The sequence below is a fragment of the Rhinoderma darwinii genome, chromosome 7 (genome assembly GCF_050947455.1).
Source record: "Rhinoderma darwinii isolate aRhiDar2 chromosome 7, aRhiDar2.hap1, whole genome shotgun sequence".
NCBI classification, from domain to species: Eukaryota; Metazoa; Chordata; class Amphibia; order Anura; family Rhinodermatidae; genus Rhinoderma; species Rhinoderma darwinii.
The window spans coordinates 30,229,069-30,244,407 of record NC_134693.1 but is presented as its reverse complement, the minus strand read 5'-3'; the positions used below and the strand labels follow the sequence as shown (position 1 = coordinate 30,244,407).

The following is a 15,339-nucleotide window of genomic DNA, read 5'->3' as shown; positions in this document are numbered from 1 at the left end:
TAATAGGACTTTAAAGGCAAATGCACATTGCAGAGTCTATATGATAACACATGGAATCTGTACTATGTTGTCATAGGCACTCTGTGTTCACCGTATGGTGCCTTTGTACAGTACCATATTCCACAGGTATTTCTTATGAAATGGGAGGATTACGAAGGTACAGTATAGCCCCATAAACTTGTTCAAAGCCTCAATAAGGCCATGTGCACGACTAAAATTCACTGGGCCTTGACACTGACAGCAAAGGGCCCCTGTGCCTTCAATGCTAATAAGGCTGCACAAAGATATAGTATATATTTATACACGCATTCATTAAAAAAATACTTTACCTATATAATTCTTACTATATACTGTACATGTCAGTCACATGTCCAAAACGAAAAGTGAACCTCGCCGCTCTAATGCAGTCCAGTCAGAGTGGAGAGCATCAGAGTGGCTCTGACACTGTCCGCTCTAATTGGACAGGGTCAAATCGGCAAGGTTCACTCCCCTTTGGTAAGTGAGCGATGTTAACCGCCCACTAGACAGTTATTGGCCTCATTTGCATATTGAGTGCCATAACTAACTGCACCAATATATCAGAAACGTAGGGGGCTAGAAAAAAAAAATACAGAATCTGTGAGGTGCTGGCAATCTAACTGAGATGTCAACTGCCGTTTTTGGGTAGGTCCTCTATAACGCAAACACTGTGCACATGACAAACACGTATTAGATACGTCACACCGACGTGTACAGACGCTGCTCACACACTACACATATTGGACACATGCCACACACTCGCCACATATTAGACGCATGCAGCACACATAGCACTCAGATTACGTATTTCAGTCACTCATACATGTATCACTCGTTACAAACATTACTTAAACATCACTCAATTACATTGTCATACTTACCTGCTTTCTTTTGCACAACATCTTTGCATAGGGGGTAGCAGGCCTCCGACACAACTAAGCTTTGGCCATTGTATGTTAAGCCCCGCCTGTCACCCTGTAAGCCCCACCCCTTATGCCGTGACTGCAGTAAACGTTCATTGCAAATCCATAATCTCTTGGCCCCCCAGCTAGTAGTACTACCTGGCCCATTGATTGACGGCCAGCCCTCCCTCCGATCTGGGCCCCCTTCCAGCCGAACCGGAAATCTCATAGATTTAATGGGGTCCCCTTTTACCAGGTGTTGTCTAAAACAATCAACACATTGTAAGGGATCTGTACTGTCTAGGTACTAATAAAGAACCTGCTGAGCTGTGTTTTCGTCTGTGTTTTATTGACTGTGATTACCTGGTTAAATGTTTTTATGTTGTAAATAATGGTCTTTTTGTTATGCTTTTAAAGTAGTGACTGTTGAGGTCAGGCCACTGTAAAAAAAAAAAACAAGCTGTGAATGTCAATATCGCAAATAAAACACTTAAAGAAATGCTTATCCATTGACTATATGTAAGACGCAGAAATGGTCACTATAAGCGATTAAGCCGATCATATCACTCATCACTCTTCTCTCTGGATAAAACCAAAGCAAATTCTTTCTCATTTACCCATAATGGAGTAAAAATCTAATAGCCACTACAGGTATTAAAATGCATGCTACTAGTAATAGATATCAACCTTCCCCAGCCAGTCCCCTGACTGATGCAAAATAAACCGTGGGTGAGTAAGGAATTGAAAGGGATATTGAATATGGAAAAAAAGGGCGTTCAAGCTACAAGATGCAGTTATGATTAAAACCGTTCAAATGGAGTTGAAGTGCGAGCTCAAAACGGGGAGAAAGTTGTACAGAAAGAAATTAGAGAATAAGCTAGCAAATAACAATATAATACAATACAATAATAATATACGAGGGCATGAAAAAAAATCACAGGACTAAAATCTAAGAGTACTAGTGAGAATGGTAATACGGATAGAGCAAATATATTTAATGTATTTTTTAATAGATTTAATGAAGATATTAGCGAGAAGGTGCACAGGACAGAGAGGGATGACGCAAACATGTCTGGGTTTAACCTGCAGCAGAGTTCAGAATTTTGGAATAATGGTGATATATTGCCGTTAGTTGTTGAACCAAAAGTAGCAATTAAAGAACTAGGAGGTTTGGTTGTTAATAAGGCGACTGGACCTGATGGAATTGGGGCTAGAGTATTGAAGGTGTGTGCAGTTCAGTTCGGGGAGGTGTTGGCCACCCTATTCAATATGAGTCAATCTTTGCAATGCATCCCGGCGTTGTGGAAGACTTCTTGTATTATTCCTGTACCGAAATAAATGGGACCAGGGGAAATGAATGATTATCGTCCTGTGGCTCTTACGTCGCACATTATGAAGGTGTTTGAACGTTTGGTTTTGTCTTATTTGACTAAAACAGTGGGCAATATCTTAAGCCACTACAGTTTGCCTACCGTCGGGACGTTCGGGTGGAGGATGCAGTATTGTATCCTTTTCAAAGAGTGTAAATTGGGAAATTAAGGGAAATTTGGTTAAAATTAAATTTTTCGACTTTTCTAGTGCATTTAATACGATTAGACCGTATCCGTTGCAAAAGAAGCTGGTAACTGGGGGGGGGGGGGCGGTTGATTATGGAATGGTGAAGTGGGTGCTCAATTATCTTTCATGTAGGCCACAGTATGTAAGATTGGGATCAAGTTCGTCTGGATCTCTATTGAGTAATGCAGGCATGCCGCAGGGTACGGTCTTGGCACCATTTCTGTTTGCGATATATACCTCAGACTTTTGTTATGATTCTGATAGATGCCATTTGCAAAAGTATTCAGATGATTCAGTGGTAGTTGGTTGTGTAATTGATGGAGATGATATAGAATCCTGACAGCAGATCAATGATTTTTGTAAATGGTCAAAGGAAAATTGTCTGGTGTTAAATGTTAGTAAAACCAACGAGCAGGTAATTGATTTTAGTAAGAAAAGTAGGGAAACTAGACCACGTATTCTAAATGGACAGGAGGTGTCGATAGTAGACAATTATAAATATTTAGGAGTGTATATTGACAATAAATTGGACTGGAAGTTGAATTGTGATATGTTATGTAGAAAAGGTTCTAGTCGTCTGTATTTTTTGCATCAACTAAGGTCTTTTAATGTATGTAAAAATATATTACATATGTTTTATGAATCTGTGGTGGTGGGTGCAATGTTATTGCTATAGTGTTCTGGTATAGTGATGCAAGGGTTATGGAGATTAATAAATTGAATAAGTTAATTAAGAAGGCAGGCAGTGTCATTGGTTGTGTGCTTGACCCTATCAATGTTGTGGCAGATGCAAGGAACTTAAGGAAGTTTAAAAGAATTGTATCATTTCCCCACCATCCACTTTTTAAGATTGTAAATGCACAACAAAGTCCTTTTAGTAGACAATTTGTACAGCTAAAGTGTTCAAAGGACCGATATAGGAGATAGTTTCTGCCATCAGCTCTTTGTTTATTTAATAAGGGTAAAAAGTGAATTATTTTAATATATCTGCATTGGAGTTTTATTGAATTTGATAGTGTTTGTATGTATTTTTTAAGATGTTGTAACGTGTTTGTAATTTGTCTAAGTGTATGTTTGTGTTAATGTTATGTTAAGTTGTTTTTTTATGGAGATTTCTGTGACTATGTGTGTTCTCATGTGTGTATGCATACCTCCCAACTTTCAGGTATCACAAAGTGGGACAACTGAAGCGTCACAGCAATTTTCACGCCTCTAATCCCACCCAATCCCCGCCCATATACACCCGGTTCAGCCCACACAGTATCATGCTCCCATAGTGCCTCCCTCACAGTATAATACCAAATAGCTGACCCCACACAGTATAATGCCTACATAGCTGCCACCATACAGTATAACGCCCCCATAGCTGCCATAATACAGTATACTGCCCCATAGATGCACCCATATAGTATAAAGCCAACACAGATGCCCCATGCAGTATAATGGCAAAAAAAAATTCCCCCATACAGTATAATGCCCCCATAGCTGCTGCCATACAGTATAATGCCCCCTTAGCTGCCGCTAGTGCCAGTTCCCTTGTAGATAGTGACACAGTGCCCATGTAGATAGTGCCCATGTACATATTGCCAAAGTGTCCCCTGTAGATAGTGCCCCCATATAGTGCCACAGTGTCCATGTAGATAGTGCCACAACCCCCTTGAATATAGCGCCCTCTGTAAATAGTGCCACACAGTTCCCCTCCCAGGTAGTGCGACAAAGTCCCCCTCCCAGGTAGTGCCACAGAGTCCCCCTCCCAGGTAGTGCCACAAAGCCCCCCTCCCAGGTAGTGCCACACAGCCCCCCTCCCAGGAAATGCCACACAGCCCCCCTCCCAGGTAGTGCCACACAGCCCCCCTCCCAGGTAGTGCTACACAGCCCTCCTCCCAGGTAGTGCCACACAGCCCCCCTCCCAGGTAGTGCCACACAGCCCCATCCCTGGTAGTGCCAAAGAGCCGCTCCCCCTATAGATAGCGCCATTGGGACTTCCTTTAGGAGCAGAATCCCCAGCCAGAGCATAGGCCGGGGATTCCGCTCCTAGAGGGAAGCCCTGATGTCACTGTCCATATATTGACAGTGACGTCAACGGCGACACCTTGAGTGGAATCCCCATTGCCGACTATGGCCGGGGATTCTGCTCGAGGAGGAGCCCCTGACGTCAATGTCCATATATGGACAGTGACCTCAGGGGTTTCCTCTAGGAGCGGAATACCCAGCCAGATCATCGGCAACGGGGATTCCACTCAAGCAGTAGTCACTAATTCTGAAGCAGGGAACCATCAGATCCCTGCTTCAGAATTAGTTCAGAGCGGAGGAGCAGAGGTCACTCTTCTGCTCGCCCCTGGGCTCCCCGGGCACAGCGCTACTCCTTAAGCAGAATGATCTGGCTGGGAATTCCGCTCCTAGAGGAAACCCCTGAGATCACTGTCCATATATGGACATTGACGTCAGGGGCTCCTCTTGGAGCGGAATACCCAGCCAGAGTCGGCAATGGGCATTCTGCTCAAGGGGTAGCCACTGACGTCACTGTCCATATATGGACAGTAACGTCATGATCTTCCCCGAGCACAGTGCTTAAAGAGGCTCTGTCACCACATTATAAGTGTCCTATCTCCTACATAAGGAGATGGGCGCTATAATGTAGGTGACAGTAATGCTTTTTATTTAAAAAACGATCTATTTTCACAACGTTAGGAGCGATTTTGGTTTATGCTAATGAGTTTCTTAATGCCCAAGTGGGCGTATTTTTACTTTCGACCAAGTGGGCGTTGTATAGAGGAGTGTATGACGCTGACCAATCGGCATCATGCACTCCTCTCCATTCATTTACACAGCAGAATCGCGTTCTTACTAGAAAATGATCTGCAGCCACATACACAGCGATTCTGCTTGATTAACGTTAATCCAGTGTCCTGATAATGAATACACATGACCATCCAGCCTGGACGTCATGTGTATTCAGAATCCTGACACTTCTGAATCTTTTCTGCGAGATTTACATCAAGGGAAACGAAATCTCGTTTACCTCCGTAATCTCGCGAGATTTCGTTTCCGTTGCTGGAATCTCACACCTCTATACAACGCCCACTTGGTCGAAAGTAAAAATACGCCCACTTGGGCATTAAGAAACTCATTAGCATAAACCAAAATCGCTCCTAACGTTGTGAAAATAGATCGTTTTTTTAAATAAAAAGCATTACTGTCACCTACATTAAAGCGCCCATCTCCTTATGTAGGAGATAGGACACTTATAATGTGGTGACAGAGCCTCTTTAAATTAGCGCTGTGCCCGGGGAGTCCTCGACGAGTGGAAGAGCTCCCTCTGCTCCTCTGCTCTGAACTAATTCTGAAGCAGGTAGCTGATGGTTCCCTGCTTCAGAATTGGCTTCTACTTTATCTGCGGGACAAACCCCTGGCCGCCAGGGACAGCGGGACACCGCCTGGAATCCTGAACTGTCTTGCTGAATCCAGGACAGTTGGGAAGTATGGGATATGTGCTTATGTATGTGTTTGTATCTATGTATGTGCGTCTATATATGTGTGCATGTGTTTTGCTCTGTGTGTGTGCTCATGTATGTGTCCCATACATTATCTTCATGTCTACAGCACGCCTCCCCCTCTGAGCTTCTGCTCACGATCTTTCCCCCGACACTATAGCTCTCTGCTAACACAGGGGACATGTTGCACTGTGAATGCCCAGCTATCTGTGTTTGGGAGAGATCACTGGGCATGCACTTTTAGTCATCAGTGAAGAGAAAGTGGCTGCTGGATAACTGAAGGGGAACTTTTCTCATCTGCACAGCACACACCAGTGAGTAGGACCTTTCATATGCGCAGATGTCACAATAAATGCTTATACATGAGTCCACAAAGGAGGAGCTGCTGAGTTTGCCATTAGGTAGCTGACTGACGGATCAGAGAGAGAACTGAATACAGCAGCTGGCCATGTACTAAAAAAAAACTGCAGGTGCAGAAGACAAACGGTAGACAATTTTTAACTAAGACCAAATAGAAATGTTTTATTTTGCAAACAGCATACAATGCAATTAAAAAATAAATAAAACTGTGCAAATGTGTACATAGCCTTTAGTGGAAATATTTCTATGTGGTTTTTCTCCAAAAATGATGGAATGAAATAACAGAGAAAAAAATCCGGTGTGAATGGAATTTTAAAAAGTGTCGTTTACTTTCCACCGTTACTTTTACTTGGCTATGGTGCAAATCTGGTGTCTGGAAGCAAATGTATTGTATTCCAAGGAAACAGGGAAAATAACAGCTCTGCCTGATAATGTAATTACATTATTGAAAAGTACAATAGGCAGTGAGAAAGATAGTGTAATGCATTCAACAAAGGTTGCACGAGGCATCTACAAGCAAATATATTAATGACATCTGAAGGTTGAACAGTACTTTAAAGAAAATATCGACAACTAATTACTCTTATTATAAAAGCTTTGGAAATATGGATAATAGCAGTATCACAATGATCCTCTGAGAAATGTGTAATGCTAATTATTTTATTGGTAATCTTCCATTCTAAGAGATTGACAGGGTAGGGTATCAGGTTCGGTAACATAGCTTATTCTTTTAGGTTTACATGCATTGACAATCATGATTCAAGACTTGTCTTTCTACACCAAACCATAGTGCTGTACCACTATTACAACAACAATACACACAATAAAGAGGAAGGGTTTAAATATGCAAGTTTTTACAACGTTTTTACCACAATAGTCTCAATTTTCATTTACCATTGCTCCCAGGTCTTCTGTGTTCGTTTCCTGTGATAGGAACACAGAAGCGCTTTTGACTTCTTCCCGATACAACACCCCTCTCACTGTGACTGACAGGAAAACTTGAGAGAGGGAAGTGAAGACTAGAAATCAGCTCCATTAAAGCTAATGTGACTGACAGTGATCAGTGTACGACAGTTCCTTCCTGTTCCAGAACTTAAAGCACGCAGATTTTAAAAAAAATAAATGAAAAAATCAGTTACTTCTTAGGTGGCTTTAGATGTATTGCAGCCAGAGATGTGGTATCTAACCTTCATATTTTTGGTCTCTTTCCTTCTCTCTTCTGATTTGTGTAAGTATACATTTTATCTCTCCATGCTTGCCAAGTGGGTCGGCTCTGTAAGAGATGTGCTCTGTGCTCTGAGCCAATGAGATATCTCCCCCTTGCTGCTCTTCCTCCCCTCTCACAGCATCCAGTCTCACAGACAGTAAGAGAAACTGCAGCAGCATCCCCTTCCTTCCACTTCTATCCCCTCCTTTCTGTTTTCTATTTAGACTATGTTCACATCTGAGCTAGGAATTCAGTTTTCCTGTTTCGTTATAGGAGCAGAAAAACAGAATTGAATGCTGTGACTAATCCATCACATAACGAAAAAACAACAACGCCTACAATGCAGATGTGAGCAAAGCCTTATTGCAAAACAATAGACAGATTTTTTGGGAATGGGAAAAAGTAACTACAGACTGCTGAAAGGTGTGAAAGATGCCACTTTCCCCTAATAAGATCTATTATTACAAGTTTAATATATTTGAATACATCACTGATTTGTGCAAAAAAAAAGTGATGACAATAGCAGAAAACAAACTGGAGCACAAACAGATGAGCTTACAAGAAAGACTGCACACAGTGACAACACATTAGTTTTGACTAGAGATAACAGTAGTTTTACTAGCAGTCATTGGTGCTCCCATGCATCTACCATAAAAAAATGAAGTAAATTTGCAAATATTTGTGATTACAAATTTCCTACTGTTTTGTATGTACAAGCCCCTATGCAGACCTATGTGTGTCCATTGTTACACACTACAAACAAACCCTGTGTAGTCTTAACCTGTAGTCATTATGCCTTCCATCCATAACCTTACTTTTTTCTAACATAAGTTATGCAGGTTAGCAAGAAGTAGGAAATAGATGTTAGGCTAGGTTCACATCACTTTTAGTGAACAGCGCTTTTCTTTACAGTGGGCCACCGCAAAATAAGTATACTATATGGCATACGTCATAGGTATACATCGGGGAATACTACAAAGATACACCTCTGGCATATTAAAGAGGCTCTGTCACCACATTATAAGTGGCCTATCTCCTACATAATGCGATCGGCGCTGTAATGTAGATTACATCAGTGTTTTTTATTTAGAAAAACGATAATTTTTTACGGGATTACGACCTATTTTAGCTTTATGCTAATGACTTTCTTAATGGACAACTGGGCGTGTTTTACTTTTTGACCAAGTGGGCATTGTGGAGAGAAGTATATGACGCTGACCAATCAGTGTCCAATCAGCGTCATACACTTCTCCCCATTCATTTACACGGCATATAGTGATCTTATTACATCACTATGTGCAGCCACATAAACACACTATAATGTTACTCAAGTGTCCTGACAGTGAATATACATTACCTCCAGTCAGGACGTGATGTCTATTCAGAATACTGACACTTCTGTAGCGTATGTGTGATATTTACAGCAAGGCAAGCGTAATCTCGTTTTAAATGACAGGTTACATCGTAATCTCGCGAAATTACGCTTTCCTTGCTGTAAATATCACTACAGAAGTGATAGGATTCTGAATACACATCACGTCCTGGCTGGAGGTAATGTATATTCATTGTCAGGACACTGCAGTAATGTTATAGTGTGTTTATGTGGCTGCACATAGCAATATAGCTATATCGCTAGTGCAGTGTAAATGAATGGGTAGAAGTGTATGACGCTGATTGGTCACTGATTGGTCAGCGTCATACACTCCTCTCCAAAATGCCCAGTTGTCCATTGAGAAACTCATTAGCATAAAGCTAAAATAGGTCATAACTCTGTCAAAAATGATCGTTTTTCAAAATAAAAAACACTGCTGTAATCTACATTACAGCGCCGATCACATCATGTACAATATACGCCACTTATAATGTGGTGACATAACCTCTTTAACCCAGCGTGATGTGAACAGTATAACTGCAGGATCAGACTACATTGGGTTTGTTTGTAGTCTAGAACCATAGAGACCCATAGGTCTGCATACGAACTGTAAACACAAAACATTAGGATAGTTGCAAAATTGCTTTCATTCTTTTCTATTTTGGATACATTGAAGCAATAAAATAAAAATGATTACAAGGGTGTACATTCCCTTTAATGTTTAGTAAAATTAATTATATGCTCATATGCAAAAATGATTGAAAGCATATGAACATATAACATTCAATATTTTATATTTTCTGCTATTTTTAAAAAACCTTTTATAACCATGTTTTATTTTTCAATACGGCAGTATGCACTCATGTCAAGAAGGATTAGCACAGTCTCTGAAACCTCTACTGTTTCAATGGATGATGATGACGGCGAGGACAGATCTGGTGATGAAACTCCAACACAGAAGACTGAAGAGAAGAAGGTGATGTACTGTGATGTCGTAAAAGTCTGCATTCCTTTCTATATGTAGATGCGCCTCTTTATCTCCCGTATGGGGTAATTTGATGGCATACGGTATGGCTGTAAATTAATGCTTCAAGTACCTTCATTCACTCCCGTTAGCTACCCTTCGGCTTTGGGCTAAATTAACATTGATTATGTTTTCCCTGGAGTTTGTCTTTGTTCTGTACATAGCATAGTGCTTGTGATTAAATTTTAAATAGCCCTGTGCACGTTACAATACAAGCAAGCACCAGCACCGAGAGGGGAGATATGAGAGGGATAAATCTTTAAATTCATCTGTACTGTTTTCTGTTAAATGGAATTGCTGCTTTTATTCAAAACAAGCTCATAGGGAATCATTAATCAAAGACTTTGAACTGAAAAACTAGCATAAAATATCAGCAACAGATGTATTGCTTTTTTGTGATCTTTGTTTTAGTGTGATATGAAATTGTTTCTCTTGCCAAAATCTGACACATTACTCTCTGTGTCTCCGATTCAGCATTTTTTATAAAGATGGTGGTTTAACAGCCTTCCTGCCATCGTGTTTAAAGGGGTATTCCCGTCATTAGAAGCAATGGCATATCCTAGGAATATGCTATCACTTTATGATTGATGGGTATCCTACCGTCGGGACCTCTGTAAATCACCTGAATGAAGGGGCTACAGTATGTTCCAGATACCAGCATTTAAAGGGTTTGTCCATTTTGGGCAATACCTAGTTGTTAAAAGGGTTGAACGCTTGTTCCCGATAATTGCCCTGTGCAAAAAGGGCAGCAAACAGCAGATGAAAAGAGCAAACGCTCGTTCATCAGCTGATCATATAGTTTTAAAAGTGCAAAATATTATCATTGTCGGCAGCACATCTCCCTGTGTAAACAGGGAGATATACTGCCGACATGATAGAAGTGTATGGGGATGAGCGATCGGAGTAACAATCGCTCGTCCCCATTCTAGCTCCTTGTGAAAGGAGCAAACGAGCGCCGATCAACGAGCTGTCTCGTTGATCGGTGCTCGTTGCACCGGCCAAAATCTGCTGGTGTAAAAGTACATTAAGCTGATCCCAAATGTCCCCTTGCTGGGACCCCCAGTGATCAACTGAAATATGTATGGAAAGAATGTGTGAAAGTTAGATGAGAATCTCCTTGGGCTGTATTGTAAAGGGGAAGGCCTGTAAGGCCAGGGCGTCGTTGTAGAGAATGCATGTAGTGCAGTCACTCAGTGTCACAGGGGTCCATGGATAATGAGACTGTCACCAAGGGATTTTATGTGGGGCTAAACCAAGGAGCGGAGTCTGAGTGGACCCCAGGTATTCACTCTTTAACCCTTATACAGGGATTTGGACTTTATGCTGGGGAACCCCAGGTGGCTATTCCGAGTGTAGTGTCCCTTGTCAATGGCCAACATTAACAGGCGTAGTACCAAATCAACAGACAGAATGCGAGGTCAGATATAGCATAAGTCAGGGCAGGTGGCAGACAGGCACTCATGTTTGGTAGAGCCAAAGGTCAGGGCTAGTGGCAGGCAAGTGTAGAGATAGAGGCAGAGATTAATAACAGGAAATTTGAACAAAGTTTAACATAGAGTATCACTAGCAAGCTAGGAGGAACCTAATTGCTCAGGCAAGGTAGTGATGTGGGTGGAACCCTTTCATATCCTGAAAAAGCTTAGTAGTAATTTGGTGCACACTGGCTCTTTAAGGGAGGAAGAGTCAGCGCGCACGCGCTAGGAAAAGCTGAGATACAGAGAGAGAGCGGCAGCGAGGGAGGCCGCATCCAGACCAGAGAGAGGGAGGGTCGCGGACCGGGCCAGGAGCCAGAAGATGCCATGGAGTGGTAAGTATACAACAATGGCAGGGAGGGCGGCCATTAGACTCAGTAAGTAGGATTTCTTAGGAGATGATACTTACAACTCTTCTTCACTCAGCTAAGATAGTGTTTTTCCTCATTACCCTCACAGCCATGATCTTTGTCAGGTGGCACCAATTGTAGGAGACAGAAGTTCTTGGCTTGTTTCTTTTTTCACAATAATTTGTATTGTTTTTGAAAAGAATGGAATGTTAGCAGAGAGAAAACAGACACAGTGCAACACAATAGGAAAATGTATGGTAATATTAATGTTATCAGGAAGCAACAATAACACCTCGTGACACCAAGAGTGTGGTATGGGTACAACTGAAAGGGACACTATGTTCTCGGCCTGTCTATTAAACCTCAGTTTGCTTTTGTACTTAATTTTATTTTTTAATTGTTGCTTACTTATTGCTTACTTATTAAATATTGATAAGACGAAGCACAGATCATCACATTCATTTACCCATCAAGGCCTGTTTGTCACCAATGTCTGTGTTATAATCAGTTTTAGCTTATATATGTTGTTAGTGTCTCATTGTGCAGTTTTTCAGGGAAATTTAAAGATGGATTTGCTTATTTCTGAATGAGGTTATGGATTGTACAGTAGTTCTTCTCAGAGAGGGCTTTGACCAATCACAATCAGCAGTAAATGAGAGGTCAAATGAGAAGTCAATAATCTATGAGCATATAGATTCTAAGAAAGAATTTATTAATGGCTTTATGCCACATTTGTCACATTAAGAAATCACAAATTAAGGCGCACACGATATTCTCAAAATCACTCTTTGCCGTTTTACACTTCTCTCGCAACTTCTTGAATGTGGCGAGAATAGTAGGCAGGGTTTAGTGGGAGGTGGAGTGGCCTCCCATGGACTGACAGAATTAGTCTTCTCAAATAGATACTACATGTGCGGACAAGCATGTACTGTAGACTTGGGCCAACTGGACGATTTTTAACTATGTCATTACATGTCACATGATTAATAGCTGAGAAAACATGGTGTGATTCAATCAGACTTTATACATCTAATCCCATGTTCTTAACATAATAGTTAGAAAATGAACGATTGCTCTTACAGGATTAATCACAAATTGCCCAAGTAGCTGGGCCTCTAAATACAGCTTAACAGGAAAGCAGTCCACTGGAGTGGAGAAGGTACTGTAATAAGCTAACAAGCTTTTTATACCATATTCTGCTTGAAAATGCTTATTAAAGAATTCAGTCAATGGTGGATGTTAAGCTGCATAATGTAGTCAGCTCTGTGTAGCAGAGTGTTTAGTCCTAGAAAGAGAGAGAGATTATTGCAAATTATAAGGCAGTGTAGTGCAAAATATCTAAAAAATTTTCTTAATGGTACTATAGACAATGGTACTATACTGTATCTTAAGGTCAAAAGACATAAAATACGTAAAGAGATGGAATAGAATACACTAATACGCATTTTTATGAGCAACTCTTGCCAGGGGCCTCTCAGTGCTCAAGTCAGGGATTTTGGAAGGTACCCCTCCACCCTAGTAGTGATCACACCCCTTAATTTACAGCAGTATAAGTCACTTGGACACAGAATCCAATTGGTTGTACAAAGAAATTAAAGGGAGAATGTTGTGTTTTTTTTTTTTTTTTAATCCATAGATTGCCACCCCCGTGCAACCTAGATAGCCACCTACTTAACATGCCACTCGTTCTTGCCCTGACTCCAGCCTTTGAGGCTGAAGGCTAGTTGGTTTCTCTTGGCTACATTCTCTCTAAGTACATCCATTCTTACATAAAATATAGGAACACAATGCAATGCCTCTACATTGCCTGTAATGACACAATCTTACCTTACAGGAGTTCTCTACTTTGGACAATCCCTACTTTTTAAAAGGGTGTCTTGACAAAAAGTTGATCACAAAGTATCCCCCTACTGGCATCCTTAGCGATCAGCTATAATCTGTGAGGAAACCTGTCAGTAAGTGTTCAATTTCCCTGTAGTGTCACCACAGGGGAAATTAAGCATTACACAACACCCTTTCAAATCAATGGGTTGTCAGTGTAATGCAGGACAGAACAGGTCCTCCACAGCAAGAGATGCTCTTTGTAACCGCTCTCAACACAGTGTCATGTGACTGCAACAGCTGATTGCTGCGGTAGGAAGAACAGGGACTGTTGGAGGACCAGCTAGTGGCAGAATGGGCTTGGCAGGATGTACAGAAACTGACGGAGGACCAGCCAGAGCGGCAGGGCACCAGTGTGTTGAGATATTTATTTTTTTTGTACACCTTTCGAAGCCATTTTATAAATACTTTTTTGTGGCTGCACAACCCCTTTGACTTCGAATTCCTTAATAGGGTATTCGGAAATATTTGTTTTTTAACTTGCTTTGACTGAGGGTTGATGTGGCCAAAAGATACAACGCTTATTTTTCTGGGGCTAATAATAATGGATTTTGTTAGTTTATCTACTTATAATTTCTTTTAATACAGGGATCCTCCTTTGGGTGGTTTAATTGGTTCCGTTCCAAGCCGGCAAAAGAAACAGTCCCACCAAGGGAGGCAGGAGTTCCACCAAAACCTTCTTCTCCGGTAATAATCTCATTACATTTAATATTAAATGAATGAACATTAGATCTCAGGATAAACTCGCCAGAAACAGTATACCACCACTCCTCAGACATTGTCACTTGGGGACCAAAGTTTCCAATGTATTCCGAGCATATGCCAAAAGGACACTATTTTAGCATATGTTTTGCTGCCATGGGCACTTTGACATGTACCGCAGGAAGTGCTTCCGGCATATACGCCCGATTCCCGTCACAGACATGATGTGAACAGAGCCTTATAATGTTTTATATTTTCATGGTTGCTAATTTGATTTTAAATCTTTTCTTAGATTAAACCTCCAGTAGGACTTAACAAGTTCCAGCCGCTACCTCAACCAGTATCTTATAACCAGCCATCAGAAGTCACCAGAAGTAACCCATTTTTCACAGGTATGGCTATTTTTGCCAATGTCCTCAATAGATACCAACAAGAAAAATATTTTCAATATTTTATTAAGACACCAGCTTAACTTTCCATTCCACCCAGATACAGGGATAGAATTTTCTTTATCTCCTGACCCTATCTCTCTATGGCCCTTTTCTCTCTCTCGCCGAATCTATCTAGCTGTTGCGGAGAGGCTCCCTTGCAACTCCACCCGGCGTTGCTGCACCCACTCCACCTCTAGGGTCTGCCAGTACTACAACATCCTACTGCTCACAGGGCCATAGCCCGCGCACTGAAGCCCGATTGGCGGAAACAGCCACCTTTTATAACTTTAGAACCACCTAGTGTGAGGTACACAGCGTCCTCAAACCATTGTTGGTGCAGCTAAATATAATAGCAAATAGCGTCGAGCCCAACTCTACTAATGCCTCTCCCAAACGTAGAACCTTCCACTTTAACAACGAGAACCTCCATTGCCTGCAAAAAGGAGCATTTCGCAATAACCAAAGTCAACATAATAACAGTATTCCCAACAGTCCTTCTCCATAGGTAGAAACAGGTTAACAGGCACACTTCTATATGCTTAAGAAACAGTCACATCTTTACCAGGGAG

General features: G+C 41.4%; 1 protein-coding gene across 4 annotated transcripts in view; it reads left to right on the top strand.

Annotated features, from left to right (window-relative positions):
• Window positions 1-15,339, top strand: part of SEC16B (SEC16 homolog B, endoplasmic reticulum export factor) — a 150,991-nt gene that overhangs the window by 110,781 nt on the left and 24,871 nt on the right. For all 4 annotated transcript variants that reach the window (XM_075833088.1, XM_075833086.1, XM_075833087.1 and 1 more), the window contains 3 exons: window positions 9,764-9,886; window positions 14,226-14,324; window positions 14,632-14,731. In XM_075833088.1, coding sequence (XP_075689203.1) covers window positions 9,764-9,886; window positions 14,226-14,324; window positions 14,632-14,731 — 322 coding nt within the window. The remainder of the gene's footprint in view (window positions 1-9,763; window positions 9,887-14,225; window positions 14,325-14,631; window positions 14,732-15,339) is intronic.